We start from the raw sequence: 19,686 nt of genomic DNA on the forward strand, positions 1-19,686 counted from the left end.
TTCCAAGCACTTGTGTGCCTAGTTTCCTTTTCTTTCACTCTCCCGGGGTGGCGGTCCCGTCGCGCGTGTCTAGTTTCCTCCGGCTCCGCGGGGCGGCGATAGTTCGTACCTTTGTTCAAAATTCTGTATCACGTCTTTGTCGTGTGCTAAACAGCTTCGCTGGTTATCCGCGTTCACGGAGTAAAATGGCTCACATTTTTTTGTGCGTACTTACTTATTTATTTTTATTTAAGCGAATTCGTCTTCAGATGGTTCTACTGAATCTTGATTTACCTTCGTTCTTTGCGTCCTGACAGGCAGTAAGCAAGGGATACTGGCTACAGCGCAGCTGTTGCTTCCCCCCCCCCCCCCCCGTCTTCCTTTATCCAGAACTCCTTTTTCTAGAACACCTTTAACCGCGGGATGAGAGCAAGCTTCTGACACCACGTTCATGGACGTACCGTATGATCGTATAAGGCGGTCTGCAAAACATGCATCTTTTCAATAATTGAAGGAAGTCTCGGCTCGTAGCCCGCAGCTTTTTAGAACATTATATCACTCCCCAACACTTACCCCAACAACCTGCCAATTCAATTCACTTCAATTCGAAGATTTTTTTTATGTGAACTGAAGAGAGCCATAGACAAAAGCTGCCGAAGAACAGCTTGACTGGGTTTGCGATTGTATTACACGAGCAGCAGCTTTAATAACAGATAGCAAACACACTGAAGATAAGATATTGCATGAAAAATAATACAAAAAAAAAACTTATACAGTATATTAAATTCAACTAATGAACTGTCGACGCAGCCTTGTCAAGAAACATATGTCAGGAAACATATGTGTTTTTCGCGAGACATTTGTTTAATAAGGATGGTGTCCTATTAGCGGCGAGATGTTTCGGTGGCGCCCTTGTTCGGTTACCTTTCGTGACGTCATCACCTTGTGAACAACAAGTTCGATGGTGTTTGTAATGGGCATGGTGGAAGCCTGAAATCATAGCGCTCTCAAAGCAACACTGCAAACACCGTCAAAATTAAAGTTCTTACATTCCTCTTATTTCCGTCGACGAGACATCCTTCACTGACATCATAGTCAGCATTCGGCCAATTGTGGTGGGCCGACCACAGCGACGCTTTCGAACGCTCACGTCGCCAATAGTGTAAGATTTGTACATTCCAACTCAGATGCCAATCGACCGATCTCACTAAACGTTCGGCGCAGTGCACGAGAGTGCTTGGCCGTCCCGTGCTCTACACGCACGGAGTTCCAGCAAAGGTTCCAGCGAGGTTGTCGCGCGTGCAGAAAGACTAAAGTTCTCTTTCTGCATTGTGGCAGTGGTGGCATAGTCAAACTGGCTGGTAAAATCGGTATATTCTCATTGAAAACTGCTAGTGAACAGGTTCCCAGGTGACTGCATGAGATTTTGGTGTCACGTCGAATATTACCCGGTAAGTAATTTTTTTTAGTCAATCCTTCGGGAAGTGTAAATAATTATCCTCGTTCTTTTATTATGGAAGCCCCAACAAATTTTAATGTTTCCAGGACGCCCAAGAGGCTTGCAAGTAACCAGACGATTAAGTCACGACAAATAGAAAAAAGAAAGGTAACGCACCCCCCGCCCTTGAAAAGTTAGCTCAGCAGCGGAACATTCTTACGTACCCAAGTATACCGCCATGGCTTGATCGTTCCAAGAACAATCCTAATGGCTGCCTCCAGCGCTTTAATATTTTCTTGCTTACGGCGTTTTCGACATGCGGATATGCAAGCTCTTATTGGTCTGCCATGGCTGCCGGCAATTCGCTGTTGTTTAAAGGAGCGATGCAACAATTTTTGTACTTTGCGCAAATACCGTTTAAAACGGATCCCTAACGTTAATGACCTATGAAACACGCGTTCGTTTTTCACCCCACGCAATAGAAGTCCCAGAAAAAAATTTAAGAAAAACAAGCAGCGTTCACCCCCTCAACTCGCAGCCAGAACAAGCGGCCACGTGATCTGGAGCCGATTATATGCCGCCCACGCGCTGGGGTTGGCAAAGCGCAGGACACGCGCTGAGTTCCAGACATTGTTATGGCTCGGCTGTTGTCGTCGTTGCAGCGATTGGACACGGGTCACAACCCGAATGCTTCTCGAGCTAGCAATTGTCACGAGCCCAAGTCGAGTGCCCACGCAATGCTCGGGTCCAATCTATGAACCGCATTCAAATATCGTCACTTGGGTGTACTGCGATCCCCGAGTTACGTCATCAAATTTTGCAAAGGAGAGATTGAATGAAAATGATCGCTTTTGTCCTTGAAATTACATCGCAACAAAGGAGTTTCTTGGCCAGTGGCGTTGCGTGTGAGTATCCTTGAGTTCCAGGTGTGCCAGTAAGCTCGTGTCGAGTGAAAAACATTCCAATTGAATATCGTTGCACCGCTCCTTTAAGGGCACTCTTCTAGTGGACTGCAGTGGCTTATTCCGACGCCTCGGAGCCGGCGACGCATCTCCAATTTTGGCTCAAGTGCATGCCGTCATACACAATGCTCTTATATCTACACGCTCGAGCGTATGAGAATTTCGTCACGGAGTGAACCCATTCGGAATATCCGCTGCACCAAATGTCCTATTTAAACGTCCCGCTCTTTCAGGAACAGCAGATGACCGTGATCTTTCGCGCTTGTTGTCTGAGATAAGACAGCTCGTGACAGTAAACCGAGCAATGAACTCTGCGTCACAAGGAGTGGTAAAATACGTGACGTAGCGTGACGCAACGCGACATAGCCCGACGACCACCCAAGACTGCGGCGAGACAATGGGTTGGGCGATATTTGAGGTAAACGAGAGTTTTGGCGCAAGAAACAAAATAACAAAAAACCGCGTGCGCTCTAAAAGCGTCGGCCCGTGACAACAATCGCGCGCTGAAGCACACGCAAAAATGGAACAGTTTCGATAAGACCGTGAAACGAAGTAATCAAATCTCCGAGGCGGTATCTGGATACACGTAAAACACAAGCAGTTGTTTACCTTAACCCCCCTTTCCCTTTTCTCTTTACAGAGAAACCAGGGGAACGTGTGAAGTCAGAAAAAAAGCCGCCGCCGCGTGTGTCTTGTGACGTGCTTGAAAGAAATGTCAATCAAGGTCCCCGGGCTGGCTTCACGGTTTTACTCCGTCAGGAAATCCCAATAAGTGTAGTCGGCCGATGGCGATCATAGCGCCACCAATCACACAACTTTCACGAATAGCAAAAAAAAAAAAAAAAAAAAAAACGCTTTTGAACGACGCTTTTTTTTTGGGGGGAGGGGGGGGGAGGGGGGGGGGGCGAACGTCTGCACAAACCCCTATGCCCACCATAAAAGCCACAATAGAATCACTTTCAACCGCGGACAACGTGCATCCGACGTTTCAGCGGTTTCCACACTTCTGTCCATATCAGCCGCAGTTTGATAGCATAGCGAGCGCCACCGAACGGACGCACCAAGAAAAAGAGCCAAGCGTTCGAGGAAGATTGTCAACTGACTTTGATTATAATGTTGGCCATGGCACCACCCAGGTGGTACTTGTAGCCTGAACATAATTCATTGAGCGCTTTAGGGCTATCGATGCCCCACTGGCGCGCCCTCGCTCGCCTCGCCTGGGTCCATCCTTGTAAGGACGTGAACGATAGTCTGGAGACTCGGGCTATGTTCCGAAATCTTACCCGAGTAACTTGTCTCCTACGACAGCGGGTAATATCACGTGACATCGCGAGTAAACCATCCGCGACATGATTTTGGAACGGCCGGGATAATCACCTGGATACTACGCGGATTGGCTTCGTCTTGGGCTATGGCAAAAAGAAAACATAGCAGCGATGGCGGAAAATAGCACACGATCTCTTTTGATCATGGAGAAACCACATAGAGACGATAATGTTAACCGCATCAAAGTTTTTGTTTGACAGAGACGACGCGGTTTTTTCTGAGATGGCTCCACCAGCTCCTTTTGCTCACCTTCCTTTTGGGCTGTATACTGAGATAAAAATTACTTATTCCTTTCAGTTAGACACCAACATTTTTGTTTTGATTATTCCGCGCGATCGCTGTAAGTCTAGTCCAGGGGCCATAAACAGCCTCAACTCATCGTAATTAGCACCGGTGTAGTGGTAAAGCGCATGGGGATTCCTCAATAGTGATATGTAACTTACGTTCGCTTTGACGCGAACATGATTATAAAATCACAGAAAGCTCTTCGAAACCGCTAGAGACAATTTATTAGGGAGGGAGATGTGGTGGGGGTTGTTGACTGATCGTATACATAAAATCTTCGATGCCTTCACAGCTTTACAAGCGTTATCCTCTCATTAAACACACTCGGAGAATAAAAAAAAAAAAAAGAAACCCCCGAGCTTTGACGGCTGCCTTTGACGGTTGTCGGCGCAGGAAGCAGACGACGAACAGATCACGTGACGAGTTTACTGGATTTGATCCGACGTTACCCCGCGATCGAGGAGGGTAGCGTGAGTAATTACTCCGGAGTAAACCACCCGCTTCTGGAACGCGAGTTCTGACGTCATCGAGTAAATGCGAGTAAGTTTCAAAACGCCAAGGTACGAAATCTTTACTCCGGAGTCGGATCGAGCAAATTTTGGAACACAGCCACTGTCTGAGGCTTGCTTCTTGTTTTATACTAGGTGGCGCAAGCTACCGCCCGTTACAATGGGTATAGCCATTAACATCCATTTATTCATCCATCCTTCCTCGTATGAAGCTCTAGTAAAGCACTGGTCATACAAAAACTGTCCGCAGATATGTTGGAAGCGTACACATGTATAAAGCACATATATGCTTCGAACAAGCTCGAGGAAGCGTTTCCGCAGATAACTCTATCGTCATGTCTGCAGCAAACTCCGTGTCTTTTGTGCGCTGAAAGTGGAAGTGAAACTGCGGTTTTAACGAGGCCGACGACGAGTCGATGCTCACCTGTTCTTCTGGAGGTAGACAAACTTGAGGCTGGCCCCGTAGCCGTCGAAAGCGTCCCCGTGCACGTACGAGATGTTGTTGTCTCGCAGGTCGAGCTCCCGCAATGCAGTTAGGTTCTGAAGGGCCTCGCTGGGGACTGCACTGAGGCTGTTGTGGCCAAGCTTGAGCCATTCCATCGTCGCTGCACACGAGGACCGCGAGAAGAGAGAGAGAGGGAGAGCAAAAAAATCAGAACTAGCGTAAGCGTTGAGCAAGTCAACATTACGATATGGTGCCGCCTGGAACGCGTCGATCGGACTGGTGCGTTTACCGAGTGCAAAAAAACAAAAAAACAGTGGTCCCTCGATTTCCACCTAATAACGTCATAGAAGTGTCCTACTGTCGCCGACCGCGATCCTGGTGGCGTCGCAGCAGCGGTAATGGGTATGACAGACGTCTGTTCTATCACAGGTGGCCCTCCAGCTTGACAGTTCACGGAAGGTTCGGCAGCCAGGAGTTGAAACGCCGGGACGACAGCGAAACTCGCGTTTGCTCGTGCTTTTTGCCAAAACTTTTACGGCCAACCACCAGGATCGCGACATCTGAGAGCATGACCACTTCGAACGGATGAGCGGAATAGGACGGTAAACACACCATTGGGAAACGCGCTGCAGGTACCGTAATTAGCGCACTATAGTCAGTTTACAGGTTAAGAGTTCAAGGGAAGCTCCTCCAACCTCTTTTCAGTTTAGCAGAGCGAACGCTGGAGTGGAGGTCACCTAATCTCCAGCATTCGCTCTGCTGAAGTGGAAAGAGGTGGAAGAGGATTCCACTTCCTTCTTGACCTATCACCGACTATGGACACAAACACGCGGCTTTGACGTCACGCCTCCGTGCGCAAACGCTTCACATCAGGCCTATCTGGTTTCTGCGCGCCCTGTGTGCCCACACCAGGGGAGGGGGGGGGGGGGGGGGGGGGGGGCAAACGCCGACTTGTTTGTAAACAGCGTGTCTGTCTATATTCACTGAAAGGATGAGAACAGCAGGAAGGTCCTTAAGTTGTCTCGTGTTCAGTGCGTGCCTCCCAAGTTGGATGAAACTTCGGTGTCTGTGTGCCTCGTACACGCAGCGAAAGGATGGTAAAGGGCAACGAAGGCGTGTTGGGGAGTCTGGGGATTCGAAATAGACGCCCCGCCGTCCTCATCCTGTCGGTGACTGTAAAAACAAGAAGACTACCTATTGAGTACCGCAGACACCGAGATAGCCCGGAGAGTCAGCGAGAGTCGCTTCGAGAGATAGTATCAACTTAATGAGGAGAACAAGTCGTCTGCTTCATTTGCAGGAGTTACGGTGACGTCAGAACGACGCCGAGCTCTGATTGGCTTTGACTGAAAGGATAGTGGGTAGACCTCTATGCTAGATGCCTCGAGGTCTACCCACTATTTCTTCTTTTTTTTTTTAATCAGCCAATAAGGAGCTTGTCGTTCTGAGATCATCGCAACTCCTGTGATAAAAGCAAACGAATTTGCACTCCGTAAAGAGTTATCGGACCTGTCGAAGAATGCAGTCTCCACGTGCTTGTAAGCCAAAGTAGTGGCATCAGGGAAGTAAAAAATGATGCCTCGCGTTATTGATGTCCCGTGCCTCATCACACCTGTAGACACGAGCTTGTTGTTCGCCCATTGTTGTCTAGGGGCAAATGCGTATCTTTTCACGTGATGGACCTCTCGTGTTAAAACATCGCAGGTGATCTTTAGACATGCACACACTGATTACGGAGACTCTGGCGAAAATTTGAATTCGAAAGCATTAACTGTCTTATGAAGCGAACCGGCGTTATCAGGTTTTCAAGCCGCGCCAAACGGAACCTAAACTCCCCTGCTCCAATGGAGTGAAGCCTGTGGTCTGTGGCAGCGATCTGATGGATAGGCTCCCATTGGCTGGCGCGCGTCATAGTTTCAAGGAACGAGGCTCCCATTGGCTCTCGCATGGTGTAGTTCAAAGAAACGCCACCAGAGGAGCCTTCTCCATGACTTGGCCGTGGAGAGGCCTTCCATGGCCTAGTGCCCAATTAACAAATTAATTCAGATTATTCAATTATTTTAAAAATATTTAATTTAGAGCAAAATTTTTTAAGACAAAATGGTAGAGCGTCTTCAGAAACATCCAATTTAGTGTTTTTTTATTAAAAAAACCTTAACACCTTTTTTTTTATAGACCTCGAAAAAAGTTAGCGAATTAGGGAAAAAAGACATGCGTGAATTTGCGTATCTGCACCTTGAATTGCAGCGTTCCCAGCCGTGGCTTAAATAAACTAGGCTTGCATGCTGAACGGAGCACCGTTGACTGGGCGCTGTTAACAAATTCACGTTTGTTTTTCTTTTTTTTTTTCATTATTCGGGCACTTTTTTTTTTTTATCGCAGAAAAAAAAAAACGAACCGTGTTAGAGGTTTCTTGATAAAAACCACTGAATTGGATATTGCTGAGGACGCTTTACAACTCTGTCATTGGAACTTTTGCTCTAAATTTAATATTTCAGAAAGTTCGATACTTAACCTTAACTAATTAGTTAATTGGGCAAAATAGAAAAAAAAACTGACTTGCTCAAAACAATGAACAATTTTATTTGTTTGGCATCGTCTTCCTAAAATGCACCAACATATTTTTAAACCTTGGCTTAGGTTACGTGGAATGTCGTGTACCCGCTTCCAAGTTCCAGCTAATATTTCCCACGGGTTTGCGGGGTTTTCTAAAAAAAGTACACGGATTCAGCGAATTTATCCTCGGTGGCTCCTCCGAAACGATGCTCATCCGTTAGGTTTTCCGAGCGATCCGATTGGTTGGTTCCTGATGTCGGAAGCTCACCTTTGGTGTTTCAATTCGTCACCACGCAAGGCTTTTCCGAGGCACGACGAAAAGATTCCAGATCAGGTAACATTAGAACCGTGGCTGTGGTTAAGAGGGTTTCGATGCGCCAAGGCAATTCGATGAACTGCGGTTCCATGTATGTTAACATAGCTCATAATACTGGCAATTCCTTTAAATGTAAATTCTTGACCAATTAAGAAAAAAAATGCATGTTGTGCCCCGTGGATATGTCTTTGCAATAAAAAAAAAAGAAAAAAAAATTGTTTGAAAGACATTTCAATTTATACGAGAACATTCAAACATGCATTTTATCCGCAGTCATACCATCGCGCAAAAGTTAAAAAAGGGAAGTTTGGTAACTATAGTCTACGAATCTTGTCTCATTTCATTTCCCAAGCTCTTAATGAATATGTCTTTTCTCCAGAATCCGCTCCCAAAAAAGACGTAGAATAAAATAATGGAACAAAACAGCTCGTATTCACTTTATCGATATTGTTCCGAAAGAAATAGTCCAGAATTATTCTAATAGATCAAACGATTTGGCCAAATGCAAGCATCCGAGCGGAACTAGACTACACCACCTATAGCTCTACGAGTACCCACCCAGTTAATGTATTTCAAAGCGATTGCCGTTGAGGCCTGGAGAATAGCTTATCAAGACCTCCGCCAAATGACCCTTGATGACCGAAGTCCAGTTTCTGGAGGCGTGCAAGTACTTGGTCCGACCGCAAAACAACCCCGATAACGTCTCACTTCATTCGAGTCCAAGAAGACGACCACAAAAAGGCCTGGCGTGACCGAAGTAGTTGACATTCGAGTGTATCGATCAGTCTAACCCGGCGCACCAGGATTTTTTTGTTTTGTTTACGGTGCACGCACATTGCTGTCTCAAGAAGGCGGAAAGTGACGTCGTCATCGCATCGCGCTTGAAAAGACGAAAAGACGATTAGCCAAAACACCATTGTCCGCGAAATGAGGCATGTTCTATACGACGCTTGAAAGATTAACGACGTTTGTAGGACTGATTCAGTGCAAAAACCGTCACGACACTCGTCGCCTTTGTGGGAGATCTCTAAACATGCTACTCGCAATTTGTTTTTAAAATTTGTTTCCCTGCCTCAATCGGTCGTTACCGACTAATGGAGTCTGTAATACAACAATAAAAACAATAGGAAATTGGTAAAAAGCTTCTTTGGCAGAAAAAAAAATCTATCGCATCGGACGAATGCACTTGGTATGCTACGTCGTTTTTGGAACATAATGGTTCGAAGGTGGCTTTAGGTCATTAGGACCGCTATTGACTCAAAAAGTAGGAAAAAAAAAAGCGTTCAGGCGATACGGAAGGAGAAGTAGAATTACAATTAAACGATAAAAAAAAGACGCTGCAGTCATTTGACGTGCGGTTTATATCGATTATATGGCATGAAATCAAATTTTGGCGAATGGTCTCGCGGACTTCGCAAAACATGAGCTATCTGTCTTGGTGATTGTATCGAGTGTATGTTTGGACAGCCGGAAGTTCGGCAGCCCCAATGGTCGGCTGGTGTCTCAGCTGTAGATAAAAGATTTAGCCAGTACAGTACCACTGGTAGCCTGGGATCTTTAACGTGCACCACCCGTTAGTGATACTCGCCAGTACGATGCTTCTCCAGATCGAATCGGAAGCAGGTAGGGATTGAGTCCAGGATCCTTGGATTCTGCAACGCAAGCTGTCGCTCCGCGGGCACCCGCGCAACCAGCTACGGCGAGTTAAAGCGGTCGGACACCGATCGCACGAATTGAGTATAAATTCTGCACTAAACACACCCCTACTATGAAAGTGCCATACTCCCCCCCGCCCCCCCTCCCTTTCCTGGAGCTCTCTGTGGTGTTGTAGAAGACTCATAGTAAAGGTGTGTCTAGTGTGGACTATCTACTAGACTGAGGGAATGTAAAAAAATGACCCAAGGTAAAAAAATTTAACAAATCAAGCGATACCCTATTTTTATGTTGCAAATGTAAGAACACTATATTTCGCTAAATCTCCAGATGTAGAAAGCTTTAACGCAACTTGATTATTGCAAAAGTCCACTAAAGTCGGGAAGATATTTTGTTGGCGTTAATTCAAGCTGCGCAAGTAGCTGACCCGGTTGTTCTTTGCGCCGGGTCGAGCCAGATATTCAAGCTCAAGTCATTTGAAAGCAAACGCAGCGGAAGCTATGTCTAAAGAGGAAGCTTTTCATTAGGCAATACGTTTCGCTAAATAATAAAAATAACTAATCTGCCGATATAGTGCCTCGTTAAATCGAATTTCCTAGCATCTTGCACAAATAAAGCATTTTCGAAAGAAAAAAATAAATACCCCCGAAACGCTTGAACTATAAAAGAAAAGTGAGTGCAGTAATGTTTCTAAATATTCACAATGAAGGAAAAGAAAAAGAATATAATTAGAGAATTATAGAATCACGATAGTGAAGGTCATCAGCTCGCGTGTACTTTATTTGTCATAATAATGAACTTAAGAATGCTTTGATATCGTTTATGCACCTAAAACTACCCAGAGAAGTATTAAAGAAAGGCAGCAACGAAACAAAAAAAGGAGTGAGAAAACGACACGGCCTGCAAGTTCGTCCGCTTTTAGCGCACCCGGTTCGTTTGATTTACCCCCGAAATGAGGCCACGTGCTCTTGTTTCTCCCCAACCTTGACCAATGACGGCGTACGCTTAGCTGCCTCGTCATCGCGCGTTGCCCTTTGATTGGCGTGCCTTTCCTTGCGTTTCAATCATCCAAAGACGGGGTTTGGACCACTTGCTCGCCGTATATCCACTGGCAGCTGAAGAAACGCAGGGTGTACTGAGTCCCGATCATCTTATTATTGCTGCGCGGAAATATTGTGACGTTAGCCCCGTTATGCCCGAGTCCCACTAGAGCGACAAACAGAAACAAACGACAGCGACAAGCCTCCAAAACATGGAGCATGCTCGCGATGGTACCTTTGGCAGGCGTCTAGTCGTTCGGTGCTCGTGAAGTAAGCACGAGTGATTGCAAGCTTAACAAAGGTACCCTCGCGTGCATGATGATCGTGTTTGAGCATAGCCTTCTTTATTCTACAAAGCCTGTCGAATTGCGAAAGACGCTGGTCGGAGGCTTGCCGCTGTCAGTTGTTTGTTTGTCGCTCTAGTGGGACTCGGATATTAAGAACGCCGGAAAACGAATCATAATGCAACCGTGAAAATAACAAGTCACTCACGTTCGGCATTTTTTTTTAAGCCGTCGGCGACCACAACTAAACAGACAAAGCTCGATCAAAGCGCAAATGAGACCCCTCGTTCTTTCAAAGACGGCCTTCTCCGCAAGGGCAATCCCTTCCTGCGGAAATGCAAAGCATTCCAGGTTTCTTGTCAGCACGCGTGAACTTAAGCGGTATTATGTTTAGTCGCCGACGGTCGCTTAATTACCCACCAAAAGGATTGCTGTCGTAATTAAAATGCTTAGCTGACGTCGCAGACTGGAAACGTGTCGACAAAGGCATATGCGTCATTAGTTGCTTTCATACATTTGTTCTTGTTGTTGCGTGTCGTCATCAACGTTAGTAGATTAGCTCAGTTACGGAACTACTCACAGACGTTTCTTGCACGAGCAGTAACCACCCCCCCCCCCCCCCCTCCCTCCCTACTCACCACGACTCGCCTCCCGTCGCTTGACGCGCCCGACGGCAGCTGTGGTAACTGCAGTGTATTCTATAGAATACGTACGTTTCGAAGCACAACGTCTAGATGGCATTCCAGCTCTGCTCTATGGAACGCACAGTTTTGAGACAGAAATCTAGATGGCGCTTCAAACGACGGGAGGCGGACTGAAGTGAGTGAGGTGGGGCACACCCTTCTGCGGGAGTTCCACAATTGATGTAATCTAGTAACGTTGGTCGTCATCGACATGAGACAGGAATGATGGCTGTGAAGGAAGGAAAAAATTGGCACATTGGTGTGAACTATACTCCGTTTCACCTTATGTTGTACTGCAGCGAAGGCTAGAAGCACGAGCTCATAGTGTTGGCAGTTGCCCTAAGTGCACGAGAGCTTGTGCCGCCGAGACGTGCCTTAGAGCAAGGAGCTCGCGCTTGTAGCCTTCCCTGCGGTACATCATAAGGTGAAATAGAGTGTAGTATATGCATTCAGTCAAAACTTTTTCACTAAATAAAAAAAAAAAAGAGAACGAAAGGAAGAGAGAGAGAATGAAAGAGAAGAAAAAGGAGAGAGCAAGAGATAATTTATTGTTAAAAATCAAAGCACCTTTCATAGACTCCGTTTTACATTAAGTCCGACCTCAGCCAACGCTATTCGCGTCTCCAGCTCGTTGCTCGCCCTCTCGCGACGGAAACGGGAACCGCTCTAGTGAGGTACCCTGATCCCCTGCTCAGCGGGCACGGCGGAACTGCTCGCGATCAGGGCTCGCGAAATGTCATTTCCGAATGCGAACAACACTCTTCACGGTCTCAATGTAGTGCTGCAGCCGGATTGTTCCTTACTATCTAGAGAGTTTTAGTATTGCATATAAAAGCAAACGCAAGCACCGCGCGTTTGCGTTAGTGTTGAGTGCTCCCCGTTGCACATGCCAGTCGTCGCCATTCGCCAGTCAAAGACAGCAATTTTGGGCCCCGGGCACGCGCAGTGTGGAACACTCAAAGCTAACGCAAATACACAGCGCTTGATTTCGCTCGTATACGCAATAATAAAACTCCCTACTGTTTTACCGGCCTTGGAACGCCAACGAAACGAGCTGCACTGAGCAGACGTGCAAGCAGTTAGACGTTCCTTCGAATTGGAAAGGCTGAAATTGGAAAAACGGCGGTGCCTAAAAATTAAAGAAAATAAATGCTTTGAGAAACTTTAATCAAAAATACAAACATAATTCCTGTTTTGTCTTTCTGGGAATTTGGTCCGGAAGGATTGGCGGTGAATTTGGAAGTCTTGCCGATTGTCAAAAGTCGCAACTTCGATAGCGCCATATACTTTACTTACAATTATTGCCATTTTACGTACGTACGTTGGAAAGGAGACAGCGGCAAACGAACCATAACGTCCAACGTCTCCAATCCTCACGCAGGATGGCACTGCGCCTAACAAAGTCACTTAGGTCGTATATCAGTAAGTGGCGTAAATAGATGATCGAGTCTAAAAAATTATAAAGTGAGAAAAAATAAATTTCTAGCTAAAATAGTGCGAATTACGTTTAGAGAAAACTAAGAAAAAAGAAAAAAAGTCGATTTTGATTGGCCGTGCACCGAAATGTTCGTGCACCGAAAAGTCCGTGCACCGAAAAGTCCGTGCACCGAAAAGTCCGTGCACCGGAAAGTCCGTGCACCGAAATGTCCGTGCACCGAAAAGTCCGTGCGCCGAAATGTCCGTGCACCGAAAAGTCCGTGCACTGAAAAGTCCGTGCACCGAAAAGTCCGTGCACCGAAAAGTCCGTGCACCGAAAGGTCCGCGCACCGAAAAGTCCGTGCACCGAAAAGTCCGCACACCGAAAAGTCCGCACCGAAACGCCCTACACCGAAAAGTCCTAGAACCACTTTTTGCCCGTTCGAAGTCGTGTACGAGGGTTGTATTTCCCGCCCTGTAGCGCCAACCACGAATTTTCTATCCAAGCTTTTACACACACACGCACGCACACGCACACGCACACACAAACGCACATGCGCACGCACGCGCGCACACACACACGCACGCGCACACACACGTTGAGCATTACATCTCGGGCTGAATTATCCAAATAATTAACCCTCCCTCCTGCCCTTCCAATAAAAAAATAAATATGAATAAGATAATGAAAGCCCTTTAGTTAATTGGCTATCATTAACCCATTTCACCTTTTTTTTGTAGTGGCCGCTGTGGTCACAAACTTGGCCCCAAGGATAAAAGAAGCCTAACGCAAGTGCGCTTTAAAAAAAATGTAACTCACACACACACAAACACACACGCGCGCGCGCGCACACACGCACACACAATATTCAGCATATCTACATGCCGAATAGGACATCTCAACTCGGCCATACTATTTTCGTCGGAACGAGTCGCCGTCCGAGGTCAGGGTAACGTTCCTGACTACCAAGCTAAAAATCACAAACACATACACACATTTGCGCACGCAGATACACACACACGCACGCACAATTGAAGTGACCGCAGCTAGACAATCAAAGTGCAATTTAAAAGTTGGGACCCCTCACTGTCAAGACAGCCTGAATCGACCAACAGAGGCTTCTTTGAAAAACCGCGACATTGACTGAAGAAAGCCCCATCCGCCTCTCCCGCTGCTTCCACTCGAGCGCACGGTATTAAAATTGATATAAATCAGAATAAAAAGTTGGCCAAAAAGTAACAATAAAAAATTAAAAAAACACGGCGAAACAGGGATTTCTTCTTTTTTTTTTTATATATAAAAAAAGGAAAAAGGAGAGAGGGAGAACCAAACTCAGCCTTTAGGAGTCCAGTGTTCATTTTATTTTTGTACAGACGATCGCAGCCGGCCACGAAATCGTTTAAGTTACTCGACGGCCTCAGTTGTGTCCGACCCAGACGTTCCGATCCTTTCGACTCTGTATTTTTTATTTTTTATGCGATCTGGGAATACGGTGCCCTTAGAATATCATTTGTCAGAGCAAATGTCCCTTAAATAAAAACGAATAAAAGCAAAAATAATAATATTCGCGACAAAAAAAAAAAAAAAAAAGATGAAGCTTGAAAAACTTGTTTTGCGTTTATCCTTGTTTCTTTGTCCTACCAATTTGTGGAACGCGTTTTGTTTGCTTGTACCCTGCCCCGTTCTTACCGAGAGATGCGAATACTATTATAATGAGGCCTGTGGGCATTGCGAGCCATGAGATCCATAACAATAATAATAATAAATGATTCGCATTTAAAATACCGAGCACTTAAAGAAATCTTCGGATATGAATATTCGTGTGATCCCTTATTTATCTTCCTACGCCAAACTCTTGATTGTACCTCACGGTTGTCAAACAGTAGAGATTGAGCGACGCACTTAGTTCGAACACGATATCGGCCCTATTTCGTTTACTTTTAGTCGTACACGCCAGTCTTGAACAGGGCGTTTTGCGACCTGCGTGGATGCCGCACATGCGTCACGCGACACTGTCGAGTAGCTATTGATTTGCTAAAAAAGGAACTTCCTACTTAGTCTGACAAATCGCGTGCAAATCCTAGAATGGGGAGAGGAAGAAAGCCCTTTTTTAGTGCGAACTTTGCGAAACAACATATTCCCGGACGAACGCGGATTGCAAGTTCGTCTGCTTCATTTTGCAGTGGTTGTGGTGACGTCAGAACGCCGAGATCTAAGTGGCTCCGTTTGAAGGATAGTGGGTAGACATAAAAGCAAGCGGCCTTGAGGCCTACCCACTATTCTTTATTCAGAACCAATCAGAGCTCGGCGTTCTGACGTCACCACAACCCCTACTAAAAGAAGCAGACGAACTTGCACTCCGCGTTCGTCCGGGAGGGATGCGCACATTCGAGGCCGTATGTGGAAATGCGACGTCCCGAGGAAACATGTTGAACCGCCTTTTCTAGAATCTCGAACAGAACTACATGCTTGGGTGTACAGAGTCCGTTTCACCTCATGATGGATCGCATATGGCAGCACGAGCCAGGCGAGCCAATCCAGATCCGCGTGAGTTTCACGTACGTGACCTTGCGGAGGGCCGCAGCGACGCCCGGGGCATGGATTTTTACGCGATACGTTCACCGCGCTACAGAATGGCTTGACATGTCCTCTGTTCTTTGTCGTAAGGGAAAACGAAGTACTATTGGCGACGTGCGCGATCGAAAGCGTCGCGATGGTCGGCCTTTACGATTGGCCGAATGCTGACTATGACGTCAGCAAAGGTGTTCTCATGAACGGAAATAAGATCACGTGAGGACTTCAATTTTGACGGTGTTAGTGTTGGTTCAAGAACACTATGATTTCAAGCTTCTGCCATGCTAATTACAAACACCATCGAACTTGTTGTTCGCAAGGTAATGACGTCACGAAAGGTAACCTTATGAGGGCGTCACGGAAACATCTTGCCGCTAATAGTATTAGAACAGGACACGATATGACAGTGAGCAATATCGGTCCGTTTTATTGGCATCGTATGCTTGCCACTATATATGATGCAACAAATAAATTGAACAATGGAATACGGTATAACGTATTCCAATATTGATATTTTTCCTCCCACATTCAAAGATTGGAATAACCTAACCACTGAAATAGAAAACTCGAATTTATTAACCTCATTCCTAAACTGTATAATAGAACACTTCACCATTGAGTGAATACCTTGTTTTTTGGCCCTATGCAGTTTTGTTTGTATTTATTTTACGGCTTGTTTCTTCCATACCTTTGTGACATGTTATCTTAATGCAATTTAGATTGTCAGTTTGACTATGTGTTCTTTTTTTCTTTTGTATTATCATTCATGTACCAATCCAACAACGATTCTGAACAAGGACCAATAGTGTAAGTAATAAAAATAAAATACAAAAATAAATAATATAAAATACAGCCTGAGCAGTGGCCGGTTGATACGAGCCGAAGAAAATCATTTCATCCTGAACGAGGGTTCGTGAATCTTCGGTATTGAAAGTAAGCAAAAAAAGCGTGTGTGCTATTTCACTTTGTTTTCTGCGGTGGAGCCGTCTAAGGGCACAATAACATTCCCTAATGGTTTCAAACTTCTCGTTAAACTACACGCTTCACTGTTTTATAGCCCATAACATCTAAAAAGAGACAGTAAAAAAGAAACATCTGTCATTGCGGTGTTTGTTTCCTGAAGACTCTTAATCCATGCAGGCCTTGCTGTATAGCCCTGTCTGGCGTACTGATATTTGTGCGCCAAAGAAAACTTTGTTGCCACGATGTTTATAACAGTAGGACAGTATATACGGTTGTTGAGAGGAACAAATGTTGTGCTGACGAAGTGGTTTATAAAATAATTCAATAATCGGTGTATCGACACATGACAAAACGTCCAGCAACGTCGAGGCAAGATGTTTCTGAACCTTTTAGAATGAGACGACGATAGTCGCTTACATAATATCGGAATTCAAATTCCGATGTTTTTTTATAAACCATTCAACGATGGCCAACAGGTCGACATGGGATAATTTTGGCGTAGGATTATGTCTAAGCGGTCGCCATGATCACGTGTAAACACCATAAAAAAGAAACTTGAAAACCCTATCAAGGTTAAAGGTTTAATACCAAGATTATGTACTCAATAAAGTTCAAATATTATACAAGAAAGATCGATGTACATACGTATATCATACAATGTCGACAAGGCCAAAATTTAACTTGTCGGTGAGATTCATTTAGGAATAACTAATGCGCGTAGGAGCATTTATTAGGACGAAGTTTGATTGCATGACACTCTGAACGGCTGCTTTAGCCGCCAGATTAATGAGCCGAATTGTGTGAGTCGATACGATCATTCCCCGAGCGAGTGTAATTTGTTTTCGTCTACTTGCTTTTATGAGTTAGAGAAATGAATGGGTTCCATAATGAAACGCTGAATCTTCCAGCAAATGAGTTACGGAGGTGGAAGTTTGCGTTGCGCTGCAATAAACTCACGCACAAAACAGCCCAGTATGGATGTTTTGCAATTACATTTAGGGATTACTTCATACCTATAGCAGCGAGAAATGCGCCGACACTGCCTGTTCGTGACTCCCCCAAGATTCATGTCTGCGAGCAAACATTGCTCGCAGACATGTTAATTAAACGCAACTCGTTAGCAACATTTATCACGCTTAGGCCTCACCAAATTGGCCGCAAAACAACATGTTTGTGAACAAGCGGCAATTTAAGGCTCGGGCCAACACCGCCTAGAAGTGCTGACATTTTTACGTCATCAGAGAAGGCCAACGCTGGACACAGATTGGAAACGAGTGCTGCACCAGTGCGCGGCCTCGAGTCAAGTTTGAGCCGAACGTTGACGCAATTGTCTCTGGGACCAGAGTTGGCCTTCACTGATGACGACATCCAGGCACGTAGCCAGGGGGGGGGGGGGGGGGGGGATAGGGCCCGGACCCTCCCCCCCCCCCCCCCCCCCCCCCCGAAATCTTCCCCGACAAAAGTCGGTATTGGTCGTGCCAGTGGGCCAAGGCAATAATTGGGATCAGCATTTGAATTAACTAAAAAAGATGCGTCGTGCATGACGCATATCAATAAAATACAAGAGGGTACAGAGCGTGCGGGTTGCCGTCTGAACACGAGGAATCGAGGAATGCAGCGTTCACATGCAAGTGTTTGTCGCTTAGTACTAGAGTTTGAGCTTGCCGTTTTTGAACGCGATCCCTTCGTCAGCTGACAGTCGGATGTCTCGCACGTTTTGGGGCAAGTGAAGTAAATAATTTCGTGAATCACCTTATTTTTGCAATATTTTTCCTGCGGATAACTTCCGATACTAAATACATTTAATTCTCCACGCAAAATTGCGAAAGCTATAAAAAAAAAAAAAAGAAGACAGAGCTTAGGCCATCGTGTCGACATAGTCCATCGGAACAACTGATTCCCTTAGCAAACGCGCAAAACATCGCGTTAAACGCTTGAGCGCGTGGGATGTTGCGTCCCTAGTCCTTTTTCTGGAATGGCACAGTCATGCTCAGACTCCACATGTAAACAAAAGACATAAAGACAGTGCAATACAGCATAAAGTTTAATAATAAAATCAGTTGTACTACTGTAGATGCAATGCGGCTTGAATTAATGTTTATTTAGACGTGGCAGCACACTTTGTAAACTTTGACCGTTGCATCGAAAACCGTGCCTGAAAACTATTTTCGCTTTATTAATCTTTTTTTATTTGGTACATGTCTTTTACGGCGCAAAGAAGAAACGTTAGTATTTCATGCGTGGTTGCATCTAAAAACAACAACCACACATATATGTTTTTTTTTTTTTACTCGAGCAAGAGAATGGTATTCTTGGAGGTTGGCACATTCGCCGCTATTGCTTGAAAGAAACTTGCCTTCCATATTGTCATGGATGAAAATGGTAGACAAACGTAAAACTGTAAAGAAACATTTAAAGATGCAAACTTGTGCCTAAACAAACTAAAACAGAAGATATTGAGCATTCTGCGTCGGCCACGAAAGGGTGACTTTCTTGGAGCTTTGCGTTACCGCTGCTTTTTATGCTACACACGGTACGTTCAAGGAGCGTTCCAAACCCGAATACTCGATGACGGCCGATAATGCTCTGGAACATTCCAAAAGAGTAGAAAATGATAAAAGAAAAAATCCGGACCAAGCGGCGTTCGAACCGGGCTCCTCCGCGTAGCAGACGCGTGCGTTGCCAACTCGGCCGCACATGCGCCATTATTGGTATATACGTGAGCGGAAAGCATAAATAGCAGAAAAACGGTCGAATCTTCAAAACGATGAATCGAAGAAATGAACGAGGGACACCCGGAACTTTATACTAATTTTCAATTTGTACTTTTTGTTAAGATTTGATATGCCTTAGAATTAAACTTAAGAGGGGTCTACATGTCCCAATACGAGAGCCTTAATGTCTCAACAACAAAGGAATCGAATAGCCAGGCATCGGGAGTTTTAAATAATTGAGACACCTAATGACTCGACCCTTATACGAAAAGATAAGGAGCCTGCTGAAAATACCTTCCGGACCCGCATGCGGCTTGTAGACACTGGTTGGGCCATTAATTCGGATATTGAATTGGAAATGTAGTGAAAGTAAGCCTTTATTCACCGATGTTTGTTTGCTAACAAGCTTGCTCTCGCCCGCTATCAGCGGAACCCTGCACGCTTCCGGTTTTCGTTTCTTTTCTTTTTGTTCCGCATCTTTTTGTTATTTCTTCCACTCCCTACAACGCTCGCGGGTTCTTACAAATGTACTACAGATACTT

At 45.4% G+C, this 19,686-nt stretch overlaps 1 protein-coding gene across 1 annotated transcript in view; it reads right to left on the minus strand.

Moving 5' to 3' along the window:
- LOC8052214 (chondroadherin-like protein) overlaps window positions 1–19,686 on the minus strand; it is a 192,470-nt gene that overhangs the window by 88,929 nt on the left and 83,855 nt on the right. The window contains exon 5 of the mRNA XM_042290151.1: window positions 4,924–5,104. Within this exon, the coding sequence (XP_042146085.1) occupies window positions 4,924–5,104 (181 nt within the window). The remainder of the gene's footprint in view (window positions 1–4,923; window positions 5,105–19,686) is intronic.

Source organism: Ixodes scapularis, unplaced genomic scaffold (genome assembly GCF_016920785.2).
Source record: "Ixodes scapularis isolate PalLabHiFi unplaced genomic scaffold, ASM1692078v2 PGA_scaffold1__304_contigs__length_218370807, whole genome shotgun sequence".
NCBI classification, from domain to species: domain Eukaryota; kingdom Metazoa; phylum Arthropoda; class Arachnida; order Ixodida; family Ixodidae; genus Ixodes; species Ixodes scapularis.